The 24601-nt window shown below is 34.4% G+C and overlaps 3 protein-coding genes and 1 pseudogene across 6 annotated transcripts; all 4 read left to right on the top strand.

Annotated features, from left to right (window-relative positions):
- Positions 1–254: 254 nt before the first annotated feature.
- On the top strand, positions 255–1114 carry LOC104763415 (uncharacterized; annotated as a pseudogene).
- A 3839-nt stretch (positions 1115–4953) lies between these two features.
- LOC104761300 (putative membrane-associated kinase regulator 6) lies at positions 4954–6876 on the top strand. The gene is made up of 2 exons (XM_010484369.3): positions 4954–6330; positions 6423–6876. The coding sequence occupies exons 1-2, from the start codon at positions 5466–5468 to the stop codon at positions 6428–6430; spliced, it is 873 nt and encodes a 290-aa protein (XP_010482671.2). The 5' UTR covers positions 4954–5465; the 3' UTR covers positions 6431–6876.
- A 984-nt stretch (positions 6877–7860) lies between these two features.
- On the top strand, positions 7861–8271 carry LOC147922948 (uncharacterized). The gene has a single exon (XM_087497850.1). It carries the CDS (start codon positions 7861–7863, stop codon positions 8269–8271), a length of 411 nt encoding a protein of 136 aa, XP_087353976.1.
- A 7794-nt stretch (positions 8272–16065) lies between these two features.
- Positions 16066–18933, top strand: LOC104761299 (uncharacterized). Of its 4 annotated transcripts, none has more exons than XM_010484368.2 (3): positions 16066–16649; positions 17439–18154; positions 18239–18933. In XM_010484368.2, the coding sequence occupies exons 2-3, from the start codon at positions 17461–17463 to the stop codon at positions 18619–18621; spliced, it is 1077 nt and encodes a 358-aa protein (XP_010482670.1). In that variant the 5' UTR covers positions 16066–16649; positions 17439–17460; the 3' UTR covers positions 18622–18933. The 4 variants fall into 4 exon arrangements, with proteins under 4 accessions (XP_010482670.1, XP_010482669.1, XP_087355368.1 ...); XM_087499242.1 differs by having other exon boundaries at positions 16172–16649; positions 17442–18154; XM_010484367.2 differs by having other exon boundaries at positions 17442–18933.
- Positions 18934–24601: the final 5668 nt, after the last annotated feature.

The raw sequence follows: 24601 nt of genomic DNA, 5'->3' as shown, positions 1-24601 counted from the left end.
TTCCTTTTTAAAAGCTGTTTTGTTTCTATGTCGCAATTAAAAACAAAAAAAAACTATTTTTATCATGGTTTTTTGATGGCTTGTGTGGAAAAAAAATAGATTGACCATATACAAATACCGAATCCTTATACGAATCACAATTATGAATCCCCTATAAAACACGAAACAAACTTTTTAACTCAAAACCTAATCTCTGTATACAGATCGTCTTCTTCTCCTCTGTCGCACCACGATTTCTAGGGTTTCTTTCGCACGTCAAATCTATAAACCCTCTGGCTCCTCTCATTCTGCAAAGATGTCAGTCACGGCAGGAGTGAGTGATACCATAATCACTATAAGGGAAAAGCTACGTGGTAAGATTGGACGGACAAAAGTAAAAAGATATTGGTCTGGAAAAGCTCCCGAGTGGGCAGAGGAAGAAAAAGAAGAAGATGTTGCGATACACAAGGTTGTTGTTTTGGATTGGAAGGATGATCCGAGGCTGCGACGTTTAGCTCAGGCAAGAACTGAAAACCGTGAACAAGTTATAGCTGATCATCGGTGAATTAGACAGGCTGAGATTATATCTACAGATCAAGAAGGGGAGGAATTGAGGAACCAAGAGACTAGAGACGAGGAAGAAGATGAGGAACGAAGAAGAAGAATTAAAGAAGAGAATCTTGAAAGAAAGCAAGAGGAGGATGTACAAGAAGAAGAAGAGCTACAAGATGAAGATGAAGACGAATACGAGACTGATGATTCAGAAGAAGAGACGATGCATGTTGCCATGATCAAGCCTTTTTATGTACGAAAAGCTGCGAGAGATACAATAGCTGAGCGTACGCGGATTGAGGCTGAAGTAGAAGCTTTTAAGGAACTAGCAAAGAAAAAACTTGAGCTAAGAAAGATAGAGACGAAGCAAATAGTAGTTGAGGAAATTTGGAAAGATGAAGAGATACTAAACAACATGTTACTGGAGGAAGATGTGGAAACTGATGATGAAACCAATGAAGCTGAAGAGTACGAAGTTTGGAGGACAAGAGAGCTCGCTAGGATCAAGAGAGAAAGAGATGCAAGGGAAGCTATGTTGAGAGTTAGGGTTGTTGTGATGGACTTAAACGGGCCAGACGTATAAAACAATTAAGCCCGTTTAATAAATTACAGAACAGACGAAAACTAGTAACATGTGGTTTATAATTTCTTCAGTAACATTGCTTTCCCCCATATGATTTTGTTTTACTTTAGACTTTAGAGTTTCGTTTTGGCAAAAAAATTATGCCGTTACTTAAGAATACTTAAGAATACATACATATGCTTGGAAAAATGGTTCATGCATGAGTTTTAAGATTATTGAAGAAATGGTTCATGCATCATATCATATGAGTCTTAAATAATTTTTTTTTGTTAATAAGATTATTGAATTGTTATTTACCACCTCTTCAAGTTCATTACTTTCGACGTACTGAAATAGCTACCAACGTAATTGCCCCTAACCTACTTGAAAGCAAATTTGCTTTAATAGGATTTTGTATTATCATTATTTATTTTGTTTATTGAAAAACAACACACATAATGTATAAAGGATATGATTATAGACTGTACCACGAAGACATGAGTACAATCTACGTCGACATTATATTTAAAATCTACATTACTATTCAAACGATCGAAATGTTACGAATTAAGAGGTCGGACTATATATTGAGTCACATTTGACTACTCCTCTCAGGTCATATATCTCACCACATGACCTGAGAGTCACATTTGGCTACTCCTTTACTCAGCCTAAATATGGTGCTTAGCGTAGAAGAATTTGCTCAGCCTAAATATGATGCTTAGCCTAGAAGAATTAGCTCATGTGTTTTTGTATGGGTGGTGCAGTTCTCTGTTTCGAGGCTTAGTTTTCACCAAAGCACCTGCGCAAGTACACATGCTAAAGAAACAAACGACATTAATTATTGTTAACTGTTCTGCTAACAAAATTAAACCAATTTGGAGTATGAAAGTGGAAGTGCAAAACCTTCAAGTTTAAACTGGGAATTGGTGTCATCACTTTGGAGTTTTTTTTTGGGATTTTCCCAGTTTAAAAACATTTTCCTATATTGGGTGTCACATCCTGCTTGTCTATGTTCCGTTGAAGAATTGGTGTGGATGATGCTTGGTGATTACAAGAAAAGTCCGGGGAAAAAAAATGAGCGAAATTATGTAATTTTTTTTTGTCATGGGAGAATATATGCCAAAAACTTATTAATCTTATCCACACATCTCTCCTTTCAAACTGCTTTTATTTAGTGTCATTTTTGTTTTTTTCATATGGCGTGTGAATAAAAAAGAAAATAATAAATTTACTGGACATAAATGCAACTTTAATGCAATCCAATTATCCAAATACTTTATCTTACAAAAAAATAGACTAAATATTCCATCTTTGATTGTAATGATTCAAACTTTAGTTTTTTTTTCACTATCAGGCTTTCTTTTCTTTTTTATTATCAGTTTTTATTTTTTATTTGTATCTAAATTTGGTTATACAAGTCATTTCCTATTAAGTCTTGTCGAAAGCTTAGGAGAGTTTCGAAATGTGTTTTGTTGAAGTATCTTGATTTCTTGATGCCATTGTGCAGAAGATTAAGGAGATGTAAATCCGCTGGAACAACCGGAAGTATCGGTATACATTTGAGGATCCGTGTAACGATGTTGTTTAGGAGCATGGTTTATTCTGATGAAACGACGTCTTCGCCAAGAGTAAGTGTAGCCGCTGACTATTACTGGAGAAGGACCTGTGACTTCAAGAGTTCTATTTACGAAATCATTCTTTATTGCAAGAGTACGTTATAGACATATTTAACTTTTTGTATAATCTTATAACCATTTGGAAGAACAATAATCATTGGTGGGATCTCTCCCATTGATATGACAGACTCAGAAATACAAAATGTTACTCATTGACCCTGTGAGGCCATAGGTCATCACGCAAGACCCGTCACTCAAAAATATTGACGAACCATCCAATGTTTCCTTCTTCTCCCAAACTGACTCCGACAGGTTAGGCCTATACACAATGGGTTCCAAAGACGATGCATCTAGAAAAAAATATATGTCCTTTGTGTATTAGTTTTATTATTAATTGATAGTTATGATACCCATTAAAAATCATCAGTGAGAATGGTCTAAGAAACCTCTACAATGAACATGCTATTATAGGGATTTTAGTAAATAACTATGTAGGTATTTATTTTGAGTTATTCTTAATTGGAGTCCCAAGTTTGAGATTCCAATGGAGGTACTTCGTGCTCTTAATATCGAAAGACATCCAACAACACACATTACCTTCGAGATTTGAGAGATTCATCATATCATTAAGTGCACTTCTCAACATCTACTTACTGATGTGTTCTTCTGGTTTTTCTTCTTGCTTATGTTTTGACTTTTTGTTTCTTCATATTCTGACTTGTTTTTACTTTCTCCAAAGAACTGGTTGGTTGGCAAGTTCTTTCCTAGTCGAAGATGCAACGTATACGTTCATACTTCATATAGTACTTGATTGTGGTCAAGCTAATAACCACTTTTTCGATGGATTTTATAAAAAGCTGTTTTTGTTTTCTGGTTACAATTATAAAAAAAGCTGTTTATATTAACTGCTTTTATTTAGTGTTTTTTTTTTGTTTTTTTCATTTGGCGTGTGAATAAAAAGGAAAAGATGAAATTTACTGGCCACAAATGCAAATCTTTACTGCAATCCAAATCATTTTATCTTACAAAAAAAGACTAAATATTCCATCTTTGACTGTAATGATTCAAACTTCAGTCTCTCTTTTTTCTTTTCACTATCAAACTTTCTTTTACTATTAGTCTTTATTTCTATCCAAATTTGGTCAATATATAGGCTCATAGCATTGGATATGTCTATATATTGGAGTATTGGACTGTGATTCATAATAACATACACATTGACTCACACTATTTAATTTGTAGACATTTGATCGATTCAAATACAAAATTTAAATTAAAAAATAGAAAAGTCGATTAATATTTACTTGAAGTCTCCTTTTTTTTTTTTGGGGCAAACACTTGAAGTCTCCTAGATATTGTTTTTCTCCTCCTGTTTTGTTTGTTTGTTAATAAGGAAATTTCACCTATGTTTTCACCTGCTTAGTTTTGTCTGTTAGTTTTTCCGAAAAATTATAATATAAATCGATCGGAATGCAAACCAAATCAACTTTTCTTTTGTCTCTTTTGCTTTCACTTAAGCGTACGTGCTAAGAAAATTACTTCACAATATAACTTCTTACTTGCAAATATTTTTTTTATTTTTATTTTAAATGAATGTTAAATTTACTCAACCAAAAAACCTTGTCTACTAACAAAATTTTATGTATTATACTACTGAATACTCTTCACTTGATTTCCTGTGGATATTAATATTGGTTTTCGAACTTGGAAAACATGTGTAAGAAATTTAATCAACGACCAAAACTTCTACAGTAGTATGTAGAAACCATAATTTTAAGAAACCTATCTAAAAAAGTAGGGAGAGATATTTATGTCTCTCAAGAGAAGAGGTTATTAATTACTCATCATCATCATACCTTGTGTTATCAAAAGACGACCAACAACAAAACATTCCCTTCGAGATTTGAGAGATTCGTATCATTAAATGCACTTCTCAAAAATACTACTACTACTAGTACTAATTAAAACCTTGTTTCGAGTCTCTCAAACGTAACCCATAACAAGACCATGCAAAAAATGGCCCCATAGATAAGACTTTGATGAGTCTCCACGTCATTTTCTGTTTACGGCTTTTGTCCCCTAATCTTTCGACAACATTCGTCTCGCACCCCGACACTTCCCGTGACCTCTGTCTCTCCCTTCACCTCTCCTCTCTCATTTCTCTATTCTTTTAACTTTTTTTCTTTCTTATTCACAAATATGACTTTTATTTTAGTTTTCCCTTCTCCTATTTTGTAACTCGTGGTCCTTCTTCGTTTGTATTAATGCTCTGGAAATATTCATCTTAAAGCGCTATACAGCTATTTTTGTTTCTTATAGGCTCCTATTTATATTTGTTCCATAGTAGTATTTTGTTTGTCTTCCAAAACAATTAGTTTCATGAGATATATGTCAATATACAACATGCATCCTCTTTTTTTCTTTTATGAGTTACGGATAACCTCAAACAAATTAAAATAATCATGCTTTAGGAGAGGAGATAACGTCATTTTTATCATCTTCTTGCCACCGGGAATAATTAAAATAATCTTATATATACGAAAAAAAAGAGAATATTAAAACAATAATAGAAAAAAAGAAAAAGAGTGAAGGCAACAGCACATAATGAGAGGTTAGTATGGGCTCACAAACTCTTATGTTTCTTTTCTTTTCTTTTTTTCCTTTTCCAATTATTAAATATCTATTGTTTCTTACCAAACTAACCACATAAATATTTATATACTACCGTTATAAAAAAAAAATAGAATAAAATTATGTGTGTATGCATGTCCCTCTCTCTATATATTACACTGAAACATATGTTCCCAATCCAAACATTGTTTTGTCTCAAACAAATTTCTCTGAACACACTCAACAAGCATATCTCAATAACAGAAAAAAAAGCTATTAGCTTAAAAAAAACAAAAGAAGCAGCCATGGAAGAAGATAAACAAGAAGCTTCAATGCCACTAGTTCCGATAGACAGCTTCTCTTACAGCTGGTTAGTTAATTATCCTTCTTTAGAACCTTCCATTGATGATCATCATCAAACCTACGAAGATTCTTCTTCTTCATCTTCTTTCATCGAGATGGATCCAAGATTGCCTCCTTCAAGAAGATTCTTCATCAAAACTTCCCATGAAAGTAGTTTCAAGTTCGATAACTTCGTCTCTTTCTCCGACGAAGATCACTCTTTGGTTCACGCCGACGAGCTTTTCCGCGACGGCTACGTCGTGCCTTATCGATTAAAAGCCACGTCAGTGGTTACCGAGGAAGAATTTGAACCGTTGGATACAACAACCACGGGGAAGATTGAGACACGTGGAGTTAAGAGCAAGTCATCTCCTACTACGTCTTGTAGAAAGCTGAGGAGCGTATCCAGATGGGTTTTGTTGAAGTATCTTGATTTCTTGACGCCATTGTGTAGAAGGTTAAAGAGATGTAGATCCGCTGGAATAACCGGAGGTATCGGTATGGATTCGAGGATCCGTGTAACGACCTCGTCTAGGAGCAAAGTTTATTCTGATGAGACCACATCGTCAGCGAGAATAAGTGTAGCCGATGACTATTACTGGAGAAGGTCTTGTGACTCTGAAAGCTCTATTTACGAAGCTGTTCTTCATTGCAAGAAATCATTCGGTACGTTATCCACATATTTAACATTTTTTGTGCATAATCTTGTAAATTTTTTGGATTAGTTGTTAATCTATTTTTGTGTTAATTTTAAACAGAGAAATGAGAAGAATACATGGAGGAGGAGCAGGTAGAAGTAGTAGAGATGGAGAATATTAAGCTTAAGAGAATAAGCAAATTGCATTAACACGTTACACATGGAGTGGGAGAAAGAGAGAGAGCAACTTGTGATGTGTCTTTTTGTTGTTTCTCTCTCTTGAATTAAAGAGATTGATGTGAATGATCCATGTGAATGTGTCATCTGATGTGGATCAAGAATGTTTTTGTTTTTTTACATGAGTGGGCACATTTATAGAAATATATATGGGGCTGCAAGCAGAATCAAGAAAATATTTTCAGATTTTCTTGGCTATTTTTTTCTCCATATATTTGAGAGCCATGTAAGTTAAATAGTTTCTTTTTATATGTCATGTAAAACTATAAGTGACTGCCTACCCATGTGTACTTTTTCTTGGGTCCAATTGTGTCTGAATATTCTTACTTTTTGTGCAATTTTTGTCTTTTCTTGTCTTAGAGATCATACGGAGATGTCATCATGCATGATTGAACTCTTTTCTTATCATAATTGTAACTCAAATAATTAAATGGAGTTCAAAAGAAGTATGGTCTTCCCAAATATAAAATAGATAAAAAAAAAACTATCCAAAACTATATCAATATAATTCATAACCAAGTGAAGACAGTTTCATATAGTGGTTCTAAAAGGTTGGTTGTAGTGAAACTATATCCATATATATTATTTGTTTAGATAGACAAAATACTTTCCTTGGGAACAAAAACTAAAAACATTAGTGCTTTTTCCATTTCACTTTTACTGATTATTTTGGTTCCACGACATGTATTATGAGTGTCAAATTTAGATTGTGACGCAACAACACTAACACAAACTACTAGATTATGACTGATATTTAAAAATGAATTACATTCAAACATATAACACATTCAAAACTAAATAAAAATAACTAATTTATTGTACTATAGAGGTTCTTGTTGGGTCAAATTTGGTTTTCCCAAACCACTAATTTAGCGAATTATAATTCTGATTGACCATTATAGCATACTGGTACAAGATATTATAAGTAGGTGGATATCGTGATCTACATATTCTTTCGTTTTGTATGATTGTGTTTGTCATTTATATAAAGCTTTATCATTTTCTGTAGGATTAGTTAAACACCGGACAATCTACATTCTATCACATGTATAAATACACTACTATATGATACTTATTAGGTACCTATATGATCTATAATTTAAAGTGAGAATATTTGGAAATATACGACGACATACAATTTTAATCCTGTGTGAGTCATCATTTACCATTTTGGTGTTAAGTCCAAAAATGAAAGAATCCTGTGTGAGTCATCATTTACCATTTTGATTTTTTTGATATATCGATTTTTATGGCATTCTGCACCAAAATACACATTCCTCGTTTGGCTTGCAATTAAAAACCGTTTGTCAACTGGTGATAGAATGACAAGTTGGAACGTCGCGGTGGATCCATCATGCGTTCTTTGTCATGCCTCAGAAGAGAGCCGTAATCATTTGTTTTTTCAATGCCCTTATTCTGCAGAGATTTGGTCGGCTTTAGTTAGTAAACTCCTCTCTCAGCGATATTCCACAAACTGGGAAACTCTGCTTACTCTCCTCACAGAAAAGTCCATTGGCAACGAAGGCCTCTTTCTGCTTAGATACGCTTTTCAGCTCACAGTTCACTCCCTCTGGACAGAGCGCAACAATCGCCGCCATGGTGGAGCACCGACTCCTTCAGCACAACTGGTTCGAGAGCTGGATAAGGTAGTATGCAATCGTCTAACCTCTATCCGGGAACAAGGTGATACAAGATATGACAAAGGCATGTTAGATTGGTTTGCATCAAAATAGGCTAGAAGTTTATACAATGTATTAATCTTTAAACTCTTTAAAACCATGCTGCACACTCGATGTAAAAACGTATTTTTTCGAATAAATTTTACATTTTATTCAAAAAATAAAAAATAAAAGAATTGTGACACCTAAATCTATGGTTTAAAATTAATCTACCCAAACGTACTGCAAAATTCAGGGTTACATCACGGTTACGTGACGACGTCGTATAATGCGGATTTTATCGTACTATCGTTGATCTATGTGCATTACAAATTTTTATTTTTATTTTTTTATTTATATGTAATATATGTGGGCGGATGTATAACCATTTTTGTATGATACTTAATTTTTTTATATAACTATTTTAGTGGTATTTATGACAATTGCTCTTTTTGATCAGGAATCAGACAAATGGCTTAGAAAAAAACTGGCGTCTTTTTTGGTCTCATGATCCATGTATGTTTTGTCAAAAAAAAAAAAGAGATCCATGTATGCAAGTGTTTTATTTATTTATCTAGTATGTCAATGCATGGTTCAAGTAGAATGGAGTCTTACTCATCGAATTATCGGAACTTTTGTAGAATCAAATCAAATATATTAATATGACCAAGAGTTAAGTTAAAACAATGGTATTAATATGATTCGCTTAGGTTAAGGTATTTGGTACAATACAAGATTCGCCTAAATATTAAGTACCCATGGCGTAAGAGATTTATGCAACTTTTAAGAATGATATTAAACCCCAACAACATTCTCTACTTGTTTAATTAGATCACTAAATTTAAATTGTAAGAACTTGTACGTTTCTAGTCGAGTTTAATTCTCTATACATTCATGTGAGCATTTTACTAATAGTTTACTTTTAAATATTTATAAACTTTTTTTTTTGTGCAAAAAATATATTTGAAATCTATATTTTAATTTTTAGATCGCCTTTAACCTTGGTTTATCCATTTTAATGTTTTAATAGTTACTTTCCATCAATTTAAAATAGAAACCTAACGAGACATGTATCGTTTTTGCTGTCAACACATTTATCATCATATATATTCTTCTTTTTTGGTTGGCAACTAGTATTATATTAGGTTTTCATCCGCGGTGTACCGCGAGACTAAATTATAAATTATTGTAGTTTAAATAATAATTTTTGATATATTTAGTTTACTAATTCTCAATTAATTAACTTTTATCTAATTAATTTAGAATTTTGTTTATAATTTTTTTTCTTCTTATTATATTTTATACAATTTAGAACCTAATTACATTATATTTGTTATTAGATATAATATAAAATTTTAAAACACTTACTTTTGTTTTCTGTAATTAAACAGAGGTATATGTCTATATGTTATGTTAGTGCATATTTTTACATGTATACAATTTTTTTATTTTTTGGAATATTAAGAAGTATGTGTAAAAATTTTGTAGTTCATATACTAAATAATTTATAAGTTAATTTTTCAAACTATGACTACAAATCTATAGTATATGAAATAAACTAATAGTTTTAGTTTTGATCTATACTCCAAATCCGTCATGCTAGGCAGATCACACAACATGTTTAAAGATTTTTAATCTGTAAAAACTCATCATACAAAATCCGTGAAAGTAGAATATAGTATGTGAGGCTAAAAGTCACTTTTTATCAAATCGATTTTTCAAAATTTTATCAAGTAAAAAACAATATTTGGGTTTCACGGGTTTGTTTTTATGGGTGAACTTTTTCATTTACCTCATTATAAAATAGTAAAGAAATAAAATCTGTATGCTTGTAAATAGATTATAATTTCGGGATTTATTTGTTAAATATTTTTAAAAATGTATATATATAGATATCTGTTGTCTATTAATCCATGTTGATTATATAAATCGAAGATTACATACACATTTGTGAACAAAAATAAACTTCATTATAATTGGTCAAGACGTGTTGGCAAACCAAAACGTGTATAAGAATTAAATACAGTTAGACCCATACACTAACTTAAACTCCGAGAAACTCGGTGTATTGAATCGCAGTGGATTTGCATGTTATGATGCAACATATTTCTATCGCTGTATCGCATTACAATTTATTATTATTATTTTTTTTTGGCAAACAAGATACTTTCGTTCAAACTAAAACCCAACAAAGGGTGTATTGAGGCTCATGAGCTTAACAAAGGGATTTTCAAACTGGCAAAGTTTTACAATCTTTGAAAAGTCTATTGGATCCAAGATGGATTTGTATTCGAAGTGAGTCTTCACGAACTCCTAGACCAACGGGTGATCATAAGTGGTTCTAGCGGATAACGCGTTTGAGCTAGTGAAAGGTTGTTCCACGGGAGGAACGCTTATGGGGTTTGTCGCCAACATGAGAGGGATCAAGAGCATGAGATCAAAGTCTTTTAAGCTTTTAGGAACAAATCTCAGGATTCTAGATGAAACTATAACCGGGAGTCGTAGGGAATGGGAGTCAAGCCGTAACAAAGCAGGTGGCTCATCCCTCACATGGCAATGGAGGTAAATGAATTCCACACAAAGCTTGTCATCAGTTTGGTCCTAAAAAAGTCAACAGACCCAAGCATTCGATCTAATGGCTGTAGATGGTACAAGGGGTCAGAGGGTTTAGGAGTAGGGTTCAAGCAAGCTGTCGGATCATATTCATAGTTATGGTTATACGAGGCAAGCATCCGGACAGAGTTAAAACACTGACCTCGACAAATAAATCTGGCAAGTAACTCTGAAGAAACCAATGTTCTGCTACCGAGGAAACCTCGTCTTAACTAAGCAGAAAAAACAGGTACTACTAAAGAGATTGAACTTGACTTAAAGTACTCAATAACAGATCTAGGTAGAGAACTTCTAACTCTAGTCATACATTGTCGAAGGTGGGTCAGCAAGTTCACACGCACATACAACAACGACCAAACAGGATTCGGTAGCAGGAAATCAAGGTAATTAAACGGATTATAGGTCTCTAAAGGTATATGAGATGATAACAGAGGGGGCCTGAAGATACATCGGTAATCCCAACGCCATAAGGTCTGGATCATAATGCCAAGTTCATTCATGCCTCTAACCTCAAGAGCAGAATCATTATGTGGATCTAAAAACAGGTTTCCTACAATAATCCTTAGCCAAACTAGCATCAATGGTGGAGAGGATTAGAATTCTGCTCAAACCTGGATAACAGCAGGAGTAGATCGATAAAAACATCTTTTGGTAATGGGCTCAAGAATCTTAACGGGCCGAGGAAAGTTGGACCCAACAACGGAAAGCCTCGTTTCGCGGTCGGGGGCAGGGGAGGGTTAACGCAACGGCTAGGTTGAGCAGATGTCAGATTCAGGGTCTTGAGCATCTCTGGTGAAGGGAGGGAAGGTGGCTTGAGGCATCAGGAGGGCATCCTAAGAGCTTTAGATCTCTGGTACTGGAAATCGGTACCAAGGAGAGGAGACCGTCGTGCGCCGTCGACAACTCCACCAGGCAAGGCTCATCTGATGGTTCTAGCGGATCTATTCCTGCCATCAAAGAAACCTGGTTTAAGCTCTCCTCTTGGTGGCTCCGAAATCCAGATCTGACAAAAATTGGGTCTTTAGATTGTATCTCCGAGAAAGAGTGTTGGAGCAGCAAGGAGCTGGGAAACTCCGGCCAGCGGCTGTCCTCTTTGGAATGCAGATCGGCTAATGGAGGCATGGGGGTGGGAAGGATTAAAAGGGGGTAAAAGGGGGTAAAAGGGGGTAAAAGGGGAGAAAAAGCTTAAACAAAAACGAAAGAGAAACTAAACTACGAGAGCGAAAACAATGAGGAGAGATTTGGGTTAAGTCCCGACGCCGGCAAAGTTTTCCTTCGCTGGCGTTAGAGGAGAATTGCAGTGAAGGATCCTCGATTACCGTACCTGGAAGAAATGCCTGGGAGAAAAGCGAAAAGAAATAATTAAAGATTAGCGGTTTTGTATCGCATTACAATTTAAAGCTGCATAAATGTAGTCTATAATGTGGAAGGGGACAAGCCTATGGTATTGATTTAATCGGAATATAAGAAAGCGTAGTAGTATCAAGGTCGAATATATAGACTAAGGACCGATTTAAAGTAATTCACTTTTAGAAAAACAAAATTGCCCATATCTTTGCAGCAACTTTGTAGCAGAAGATTTTGCCATCCATATATAAATATTAACAGACCCTATAACATTAAGGACAAGATGGATTCCAAACAAAAAATATTTACTTTTAAAAGATATTTTAAAGCTTGTAAAGCAGGACAAATAGTTTAGAAAAACCAGAACTATGAATTCGGGACTTTCAAAAGACGAAAGTTTATCAAAATTCATAGTAATTGCTACCATTTGTTCATCCGTCCAATCAAAGTCATCATCTTGAATTTGAGACATTCGATAGATATGAAGTCATGAAATTTATAGTAATTACAACCATTTTTTCCTAAAGTTAATCCAATACAATTAATTTTAATGGTAAAATAAGAAAAAGGTTAATTATTTGTTTACAACGTTAAAAACTACTAATTAAATACTTTTTTTACTTAATAAATAATTACAATTTTCTTTACGTGAATTATAATTTTAAAACATAATAAATGAATAAAAATATCACTTGTTAAACTTTTACGTGTTATCATTACAAGAAAAAGAAAAAAGAAAATCTAGTAATGGTATTTCAGAGGCAAATTTCGTTTTCAAAACATGAAATGCATACCATTAACCACTTTGGTTTTAATGGAAACCCACCAATTTATTGGTTAAATATATCAATAATGCACATATTGGTTATAAGTAATTCATTTGATTGGTATTAGTTTTTGCCATAATTTTGTTTTTAAGTCATTTGGCAAGTGCTTATTAATTTTATAAATTAGAAGTTTACAGAGGAAACATGTACAAGTCAGCTAGAGCCATCATAAACTGTTGGAAAATCTAAATGTGACATTCTAGAGATATATGTGAACAAAGGGGCAAACAAAAATATCTTTCTCGTCAATTTAAACCACACACCATAATGGAGACAAATTCAAACTCAAGATGTTCTAATTAAACATCACCTAGGATCTCTTATCCCTATACCGAATTATAACCGACAAAATACAAATAGAGAAATGTTATGCAACAAAAACCGAAGCTTCATTCGGATTAATTAAGCCGCTTGAATAGTGAAACAAAAGTTTTTTTGACAAAATGAGAGAAGATATAATTGGGAAGAAACTCTAGTTCTCACGTGCTGGTGAGACAAAACAAGGAGACATATAGACAAGATATGTTCCGAGAAGATCCAAAGCATTCCTCGTGACACTGTTTCTATCTCCTACCTTCATTTCTTTTTCACCTTCTTTCTTATTTCATCTTCTTCTTCTTGGGGGACCAAAAAAAGAACATATACAGTATTATATGGTCATTTTTCATTTGCCATAATCTATCGCGAGAGAGCGATATAAACTAGATTCATGCATGTATCTATCTATGTTTTCGGTATCAGTCGTCAATTTCGACGCTTGTTTTGTTCATATAGATCAAGATGTATATATGTGAACTTTCTTTACGTGTGTATTGGTTTGTTGATTCAAAGAAAAATTATCTTTGACGATTCAAGAAATATGATCATATCAATCGAATTATCTATCTAGTGGGTGTGTGTGTGTTTCTTTTCTTTTTACGGTTTTTCTGAACCTTAAATCCGATGATTGCCATGAAATCATATATGACATGCTGGAAGTTTTCATGGATTTATTATTAGTTTGGTAAGAGACACTTCACAATAAAATTTAGATCATATATTTATAAATCTAGCAGGTGTCTAAAGTTCAAAGAGAGATAACTCGTTTTTGATGAATGTGAAAGAACAATTAGTTCGATATATCAAAACAGTTTAGGTCACAATAGACTTGGGTCGCGACTGTCGACATATACCAAAATCTTAAGATCATACTTTTGACTGGTCATAAGATGGCCAAAGATAAAGAATTTATTGGTCGACCATATTAGTGATGATCACGAGGCGTACTCCCTATTCTTTCTTTTCTTTCGAGAAATTTCGGAAAAACCCTATTTCCTCATATCAAAGACAAAGACCATAATTTCATTTATTTTTGTCGCAGCCGATGCTCGAGCTCAAGACTTGACGTAACTCCTGCCACTTTAACTTTGAACTTCTCGTTACTGTGCAATGTTTAAGTTGCATTCCTATCTTAATCGAAGTTGGACTACCCGATGTCTGAAATATTTTTTGTTTGCACGTAACTTATATATTGTACTTCTGCTATCTATCAACCTTATGCCAACATGCATGTGTTCCCAAACACCACTGTACAATAATAAATTCTATGAAAATACTATTACTTCATATCACACGACGTTCGAGTGGAATTCTGATTCATAATTAATCATTTAATTTTGCTATATTATGATGTTTTCATTTAAATACATTTGCATTTAAAAAAAACTTAAATTATATAATACGTGTGCAAGTTGTAGGATGAAAAGTTAAAATAAATTAGTCTATTTTCCATATGTTTAATTTTCGAAATGGAAGAAAACATAATGATTGAAGAAACAAAAACCTTTTGATGATACATTACAGAGAATTGAACCAGAACCAGAACCAGATTCAAAGCAGACGTTAATGGTCATGAAATGGTACATGACGAGAAGGAACATCACAGCTAATCAAGTCCCATGATCACCAATGAATACTGTCTCAGAACAACATTTTTTTTTATTCCTTGTAAAATTAAATCAGACAAAAAGTAACATCTATAACACTAGCCACACGTCGTCCATATCATTAGGTAAATGACTTTTCATAGTACAATACTATATATATACACTGGCCGGCGGACCTATTAAGGAAGAAGGGTGTTCAATTTAAATATATAAAACAGTCATAAGATGTTCTTGATTCGGATCTTCGCAATCTTGTAGCCAATAAACAAATGCTATAGTCGTCACTCATCAGGAACACATGTGATAAATTCTGATCGACGTTGAATTCTAGATGAACTTAGATCATTAACATATCTTTCGACAGAACAACAACAACAACAACAACAAAAGATCAATTTGAGAAGGAACCAAAATGTATCTGTAGTTATAATTATATACCGATAAATCCCGACAAGGAAACACTAGAACTAGCTAGATCATGATTAATCACGTCATTGTACTTAAGAAAAAAAAAATTGCTGACCAAAAAATAGTTTATTATGTAAATATGAAACGACCAAAGAAAATGATGCAAGGTTTATGTTGCTTACTGGTCAAGTCACGATTTACTAACTAATTTTGGCCAAAATAATATTTGATTAGATTCATATAATAAGCCAACGAAACCATTATCTTAACTCATGCCTTTTGTCGGAAGAGAATCAATTCGTTAACTAGTCATATGACTCATGTTATTCGATTAAGCATATATATATATATATATATATTTTGTTTTATACAAATTATTACATGATTCATGATTTCAGTATATATTGCTTTATCAATGTTCAATATATATATATATATATATTTATATATAGGTTTATAATTTACTAATAATGTGCCAAAAGAAAAATGTAGCCCAAGGGAATCGTTTGAAAGGAGGGATGTGGATAAGATATTAATTAGTTTTTGGCATATATATTCTCCCATGACAAAATTACATAATTTCGTTCATTTTTTTTCCCGGACTTTTCTTGTAATCACCTAGCATCATCCACACCAATTCTTCAACGGAACATAGACAAGGATGTGACACCCAATATTTCTCATATTTTAATGAAAATTGAAAAACAAAATGTGAGAACTAAGTAGATAGATTGAGACAAAATAATATAATTGTTTGCTTGTATAGTGAGTGGTGTTGTAAATTTTTTGTTTTTTTTTATGTCAATGGTTGTCTTCTTTAAATATTATATCCATTAGTTGATTATTTTTTATAATGACTACATCTAATTTTATTTTATTTTTTGACATCCAACTTCTACATCTAATATTAAAATTATGATTCAGTGATTCACTAACTGAAATTTTATAAGTTTGAGCAGATGTTTATAGCGTAATTGGATGACTTATATTAGTTGGCTTTTCTGATAACAAATCTAATTAATGTAATGGATAGAGTTTATTGGGCTTAATAAGGAAACCATTTGTGGCCCATATAACTCCAAAAATTTCAAAAAAATATTAATTAATTTCTTTTCTTTTTTTTTTTCCACATTTCCCTAACGCCGAGGAAGAAGAGAGGAACAGAGGAAGAAGGCGAAGCGACGACGAGAAAGAGACGAACGGACCAAACGAAGGAGAGAGAATCTAAGACACGGGATACGTATACTCTCGTCTCGTGTATTTTGTTCTCATTTCTCTCTCAGCTTAACGTTAGAGAAAAAGTGAATTCGCCTTCGTCGCGAAAACCTAAGCGGTGAGGGTTTCTTTATTCCCCGGTAAAAAGTTTCCGTTTTCTCGGGAAAGTTTCCATTTTTATTGGTTGATTAAGGAATTTTTAGGTTATTGTTGGGAAATCTAGGTTTATTATCACCCCTTTCGTTGTAATCGTTCTTGGTCTATTATTTTTTTTTGTTGTTGTTGTTTTCCGTGGCGTATAAACTATTTGACACTCCCTAGAAAATAAAGAAAAAAATTGGATCTTTTTAACTGTTCAAGCGGTTAAAAACAGTAATTTCAGTCGTTGTCTTGCTTTTATTGAACTTATGTGAGTTTTTGTGGTATGTCTTGTGAGGAAGGTTGCGTGTCTTTTATAGGTTAACACTATTTGGGCATTTACTGTTGTTATATATGATTGAGCTAAAATGGCAACTTGGTGGTTCCTTTTAAGTGAAGGGTTGTTGGTTAACAACATTGTTGCTTTTTAGCATTAAAACTCATTCCACAGGCGTTGTTGCATTCTCATCTGTCTTTGAGCATAATAAAGTTAGTGAATTGTCAAGCTAATAGTTGAATTAGAGGCCGTTTTTGTCCGTTTTGCATCCCATTTGTTAGGCTAATATGATCTTGTTTCCATCACTTGGTGTTATGTGAATTGTCGTTGCTTCTTGTTTGATTGTTCTGAAGATTCACCAGTAGGTGTTTTGTCCAGATAAGATAACGGTTGAAGTTTTTGGCTTTCTGTTATGTTCTGTAAATAATGGTAACTATGAGCACACTGATGAAACTAAGAGATAATACTTTGTTTTGTTTTTTTTTGACATAGAAGATTTTAAAGCTGAAAGATCATGGATATTTCAGAGAAGATGGACCAACTGAATCAAGGCTCGAGCTCATCTCTTTCAAATAAGCGAAAAAGAGGTCGTCCCCGCAGAGACGATTGCCAGACTCAGCAACCAGTGAACCAACCTGTTAATACTACTATGGATGACAGTCTGATAGGTCAAGTTGTTTCTGGTGTCGTTGAAGGTTCTTTCGAGGCAGGCTATTTTCTCAATGTTAAGGTTGCTGACACGGAAAAGCAATTGAAAGGCATCGTTTTCTTACCAGAGAAAGTCACTCCAGTTACCCCAGCTACTGATTTGTTTCCCCAAGCTAAGATGTACGGAAGAGCAGATATCCCAATTCCCTCGCTAAACCAGCAAGCACCACTTCAGGGGAAGAAAAATGCGGGGAATCAAACTGATGACCTTGGCTCTGAGCCTCAAACCAATGCCTTGCCTGCTGCTAAAAACCAATCTGCTACTTGCACCACATCGCTGCTCGATAGTTTTCCAATGAGTGATGGGGTTGCTGGTTCTGCGGCTATCGGTAAGAGGAATGATCCTATTGACACACTGATGAAAGATGTTGATGGCTCTTCTGCAGAGAAGAAACTCACTGAACCTGAAGGCCAAACCCTCTCTCTGATGCCACAGTTTGCTAGTGATGATGCACCCAAAGAGGATCATACTGTCCTGAGTTCTGAAGCTTGTCCAGCAAGTAAGGAAGCAGTTACAGTCACTACTACTTCACCTAAAGATTCAATAGCTAAAGGCTCTACTACTTTGGTTGATTTCTTTTCAGCACCTGAAACGTTGCGAAAGCAGGCCATGGCATCCAGCTCTACACTGAACCTTGAACTCTTTCAGAATGAAACTAATCGATCGGGAACAGAGGATGAGAAATCTCCGGCAGATGCTGAACCTCGTGGAGTGGAGGAAAAACCGGCTTCTACTGTTGATGATGTGCCAGAAGAGCTTCAGCTAGAGCTTGGCCACAAGAAGATGAGTGCTTCATCCATTGCTACTGAAGCAAAACCTGATCAGATTGCTTCATCAAAGAGTGGGTTCTTGACGAATGAGTTTGATGGAAGAGAAGAAACAGCAAAAGAACCGGAAGAACCTAATGCAGCTGCAGAGAGTGGTTTCCCTGAGGCAACAACAAAAGTAGATGATAATGATTCTTGAAAAAGTGGATGCAACATCAAAGAAGCGGTTGGTATTATTGAGAACTGAACAGTTATTTTGTTCCCCTCCTTTTGGTTAGAATAGTTAGTAGAAAACGCTTAGTAGGCGGCTCCCTTCTCTCATTTGTGGCATTTTGGTTTTTTGGCTTTTGCCGAAGAAAAAAAAAAAAATACTAGGCTAATTTTTTTTTGCCTTTATGTTTCCCCTTATGGTTAAGCAACTTTGGTGGTTCTCTCACATTCCCATGTTCAGGAAGAGAAGACGATATACTGATGCAAAATCTGAATGAAATGAACAAGTTTTTTGATTAAATGATCCATTTCTAATATCATGTCGAATATTTTGGAATTGAGCATAAAACTGAGCATTTTGTATTGTATGGGGGTAATAGTAAATTTTCAGCTTTTAGAATAATCACAAAACTTGAACTTGTCTTTTTACTGATCATAGTGCCTGTGAGAGGCCAGTGATAGGATCTGTTTCGGATTACAAAACTCTGTACTTTGCAGCCTGATGTTCTAAAACCTCATGATAAATAAGATTTATCCTGTTGTTCTGAAACCTTTCTCAAGAACCTCATCATGATCATTCTCGGTTATTTGATTTTGTTTTAAGCTCTACGACTAGCAGAAATGGTATCAGACATTTTAATTTTTAACAATAACAAGAAAATGAAATGGTATTGGTCATGGTACTGTGAAACTATCACAGCAGGTAGATAGTTAAGCGTTTGGGTTGTCAAAAGACATACTTGTTGGTTAGGAAAGAGAAGCATTTCAGTTTAGTTAAGGGACTGAATCCTCTTGAGCACTGTAGTTATAACTCCCTTGAATCCCTGATGGAGTTAGGTAGGTTATGCGTTTATGATTGTTGTAAACATATAGCATTTGCTTTGAAAAGACTAACAACTTGAAAAACAGTATTTGCTTATTTGATCAGATCAGCTACTCTCAAAAAGATGAGCATTGTAGTTACGATTTTTACCAATTTATCACCATGAAGGTGCCTGGAAACTTGTTCACGTAAGCCAATGAGTTCTTTTACAGTTAAGTCTCTGGCAAGTTTTTTTTACTACGATACGAATGTAAACATCCGAGTTAGTTGTTGCTGAATACATAAGACAAGTATTCTGGCTAATTAATCTTCAGAAATATTTATCATCAATAGCTATAATTTTTTTTCACAGAGTTATATTTGTCTTCTCTCCTTGTTATTGATATAGATCTAAGATTCGTATCTTATTAATTTTTCTAGTGGATCCCAATAGTACTTGTCGCCTTTTGTAAAAGCATAACATAGAAATAAAACTGCTTAAAACAGAACAAAGAGAAACCAATGAAATTAAATGATAGTAGGTCCAAAACCAGGTAATGTTGAGACAAAGACGAAGACAAAGACAAAGACAAAGGCAAAGACGTATCCAAAAAAGAAATGAGATCTCAAAGTGTGAGTTCTTACTGGTTTGGCCCTTTGATGGTACTCAAAGGTTAATGTTACGAGAAAAAGTGTATTGTTTCCTTGAAACGTGGTTTGGTATTCGTCTCATTCTTTCTTTGTCCCATCACAAACTCAATAGTTTCATTTGGATGTATATATACTTTTTACTTTTTAAAAATTATAAAAGCACTTGAAAAAATATAAACAAAATGGTTGATCGTGTTCAGAAAAATATTCACTGACATGCCAAAAATGTACATGTCAGAGGAAAAAACCGTGGGACCAAATAAGTTATCAAATTGTTTCTTTAATTAATTTTATCTTAATCTTTGAACGAATTATCTATGGATCAACTTAATCTAAATTTTACTGGTTTGAGGAACTCACGGTAGATCGGTAAGCTTCCTAAAGAGCAAACATGTCATACACAATTACTACATGTAAGATAATTTTAGGCAAGATTCTCCAAGGCTTAAATTTGAAAAAAAAAACAAAACAAATGATTAGGTAAAATTACGACCTCTATTGGGATTAAAACTTCTCATTTGTAAGTTTCACAATTCGAAATAGTTTTAAGCCTGTTGATTTTGATTTAATTTGTTGACAAGTATATATGTGACAAAAATAAAATGGGGAACTATAGCTAAATGCATGCATGGTATGTGATGTGTGAGTCTGTGACAGAGAAGTTGGGGATTCCAAAGCAAGAGGGGTCCATAAAACTGGCTTTCGTCTCCCACACTCTCGTACGTTACTGCGTCAGTCTTCATTTTTTGTTGAGCACTATTATAAGAATCCTATCAGGCTATATATCACCAATTCGTTTCTATATGCTTTACCTTTTTTGATTCACGGATGTCTAGAAAATTAGATTTTGATAGATCATTCTAATTCATATATAAAATATTTATTTTAATTTACTAGTCATTTTGGATTTTGACTGAAGAATACATTTTACAAAAATAAAATTCAGTAGACGTAATATGGACAAATGCGAAAAAGGAGATGATGGCCTAACTTTTTACTGGATACAACAACAACAATTCCTAGTGGACTATATAGGCGTCAATATCTATCAATATATATATGAAGACTATATATGTTTCGTGCAATCCATACAAATTGTTGACTTTGATATTTTGATAAACACCCGAAATGATTCCAAAGTAATCTTTGTAGGTCTCAATGCAATTGTAGAAGAGTTTACTCAAATTATTGTTTCTTAACGCCATAATAAATTTTATCAACCACTAGAGACCACCATAAAAAAAAATTTACACCATTATATATTGCTCATAATATTTACTTCTAATTAGTTCTAACCACTGAAAACATATGTCAAAATTGGTTCATTTGTTATAGAAGTTTACATGCAGATTATTAAAACTATAATTCATGATCTCAAACCGATTTTCATAAGGATATATGACAAAGAAATCGACTCTAAACATAAAAATCAAACGTAAGTATCTGTGGTTTAGACAATAAACATTCCAAGTTGTTGGATAAGCTTTGAAGCTTTAGGTCCAAGTTATTCTTACAAAAGAAAGATAAGAATAAGAGAGAAAATTAAGATAGACTTGAATAGAATTAGGAGTTATCTAGTTCTATAGTCCTAATAAGAATAAGAATAAGAAAGCCTCTATATATATCAATTGTTGAGTTGTGACATTGATATGAGAAAAGAGAGAGCTTGGAAGTGTTTAGTTTTGAGAGGAGATTTTCTAAACATAAATAAAAGAGAGTTATTCTTTTAATCAAGTTCTTTTATATCTTTTATTTGGTATAAGAGCTTAGGTTTAATCAATCCAAATGATCGGACTTGATTCTAAACAATGAGCGAACTAGCAACCGGAACTCATCTGAAGGACATGGACAAGTCGGTCTCGATTCAATGCCCTCAACTCACCTCTACAAACTATACAATTTGGTCTATGAAGATGAAGGTGATATTGCGAATTCAAAAGGTTTGGGAGACTATTGAACCAGGTTCAACAGATGGAGATAAGAATGATGTAGCTACAGCCTTGCTGTTCCAATCGATCCCAGAATCTCTTATTCTACAAGTTGGTGATCTAGCTACACCTAAAGATATTTGGGATTCGATTAAATCTAGAAACATGGGAGCTGACCGTGTTAAGGAAGCTCGATTACAGACTTTAATGTCTGATTTTGAGAAACTACGAATGGCTGACTCGAATAGAGTTGATGTTTTTGCAGGAAAGCTATCTGAAATCGCAACACAGGCAACATCACTCGGACAAACTATTGATGAACCCAGGATGGTAAAGAAATTGCTAAACAGTGTGCCTAGGAACAAGTTTATCCATCTTGTTGCCTCTATAGAACAAGTATTGGATCTAAATACTACAAGCTTCCAAGAGATAGTTGGAAGACTCAAAGCCTTTGAGGAGAGAATACAAAAGATAAACAAGAAGACACACAAGGAAAGCTTCTGTTTACTGGTTCCGATTATCAAACACAGACAAACTATACTCAGAGTTTTAACAACTTCCGAGGCAGAGGTCGTGGTCGTGGTGGCAGGGGCTATAGAGGACGTGGCAGAGGACGAGGCAGAGGAAGATACAATGGACAGGATCGAACCGAGTTTCACACAAATCAAAATCAAACTCAGGAAAAGAAAGAGAAGGTTATAACCTGTTTTAGATGTGACAAGATTGGTCATTACGCTTCTTCTTGTCCCGAGAAAACACAAAAATTGCAAGAATCAAACAAGGTTGAAGCAGAAGAAACAGAGAAGGTGGATCAAACTCTCTACATGCATGAAATTGTGTTTTTGAATGAAGACAAACTTATCCCTAAGAACTACATCAAAGAAGAGGGCATGTGGTATCTAGACAATGGGGCAAGTAATCATATGACAGGACAAGAAACTTATTTTTCTGAGCTTAATAGGAACATAAGAGGTAAATTCAAGTTTGGAGATGGTTCGTGTGTTGAGATTTTTGGCAAAGGTTCGATACTGTTTGAGAGCAAGAATGGAGAACAGATTCTTGTGTCTGAATCTATTATATTCCTGATCTCAAAAGTAATATACTAAGCTTGGGACAAGCAACAGAGGTAGGTTGTGATGTTCGTATGAGACGTGATTACCTTACGGTTCATGATCCAAGAGAGAGACTTTTGGTAAGAGTCTTGCGTTCTGCAAATCGTCTTTATAAAATCAATCTCAAAATAGAAAGACCGACTTCGTTGCTATCACGTCTTGATGACAACACCTGGAAGTGGCACGCTAGGCTTGGACACATCAGTTTCAAAACGATCAAAGCAATGTTTTTGCAGAATATGGTTCACGGATTAACTGATGTAAGAGATGAAAAACTGTTATGTCAATCTTGTTTGGTTGGTAAGCAGACTCGACAGGTGTTCCTAAAAACTGCCCTGTTTCGAGCATCTAAACCATTGGAGCTGCTTCATGCGGACATGTGTGATCTCATATCTCTAGCAACAAACACAAATAACAGGTACATATTTGTGATTATTGATGATTTTTCAAGATACATGTGGTCCATTTTGATAAAGGAGAAGAGTGAAGCTTTTGGAAGCTTCAAAGGGTTCAAAAGTGTTGTAGAAAAGGATATTGGCAGTGTTATCAAGACTCTTAGGACTGATAGAGGTGGAGAGTTCACTTCAAGAGAGTTTCATGAGTTTTGTGAATCTGCTGGGATCACAAGACATCTAACAGCTCCTTATACTCCTCAACAAAATGGAGTTGTTGAGAGAAGGAACAGAACTCTAATAGAGATGACAAGAAGTCTCCTTAAAGGAATGGAAGTTCTAAATTATCTATGGGGAGAAGGAGTTCGTCATGCCACCTATTTGATAAATAGGGTGCCTACCAAGGCACTAAATAACATGACACCTTATGAGAGCTTGCGAGGAAGAAAGCCAAACATCGAGCATTTAAGGGTTTTTGGCTGTGTAGCATATGCAAAGGTGGATAATGCACTTCTTAAGAAGCTTGATGATAGGTCACAGCCACTGTTACATCTCGCAATTGAGCCCGGATCGAAGGCTTACAGGTTGTTTAATCCTACTACTCGAAGAATCACTGTTAGTCTAGATGGGGTTTTCAGTGAAAAAGACAAGTGGTCATGGAGTTCATCGAAAGATAGTACTAATAGGGAGCCTGGTATGTTTCACATGCGATGGGGAGACATTGAAGATGTAGGAGAAGGCCCAGTCGTGACAGAAAATAATGCAGAGGATACAGTGGGAGATGAAACAAAGAGTGTTTCATCACAAGAAAATACATAAGACAACGAGGGTGTTGTTACACAAGACATTCAACAGCAACAGCCATTAAGAAGGACTACTCGTGAGATTCATAAGACAAAGCGATTCGAAGATTATGTGTTGATAGCAACAATTGAGAGTGAGACACTTTTGTTACTAATAAATAATGAACCAAGATTTTACGAGGAAGCTAAGAGTCAACTTGTTTGGAGACTTGCGTGCAGAGAAGAAATAGAATCCATCAACAAAAATAAGACATGGAACCTTGTTGATAGACCAAGAGATG

The sequence above is a fragment of the Camelina sativa genome, chromosome 18 (genome assembly GCF_030686135.1).
Source record: "Camelina sativa cultivar CO46 ecotype springtype chromosome 18, ASM3068613v1".
Lineage (NCBI taxonomy): Eukaryota > Viridiplantae > Streptophyta > Magnoliopsida > Brassicales > Brassicaceae > Camelina > Camelina sativa.
Note: the sequence above shows the minus strand (reverse complement) of the source record. Positions and strands in the feature narration are given on the sequence as shown.

Coding starts and splice junctions, on each gene's coding strand:
- LOC104761300 (XM_010484369.3), top strand. CDS start 5,466: ATGTGTGTATGCATGTCCCTCTCTCTATATATTACACTGAAACATATG.
- LOC147922948 (XM_087497850.1), top strand. CDS start 7,861: ATGACAAGTTGGAACGTCGCGGTGGATCCATCATGCGTTCTTTGTCAT.
- LOC104761299 (XM_010484367.2), top strand. CDS start 17,461: ATGGATATTTCAGAGAAGATGGACCAACTGAATCAAGGCTCGAGCTCA.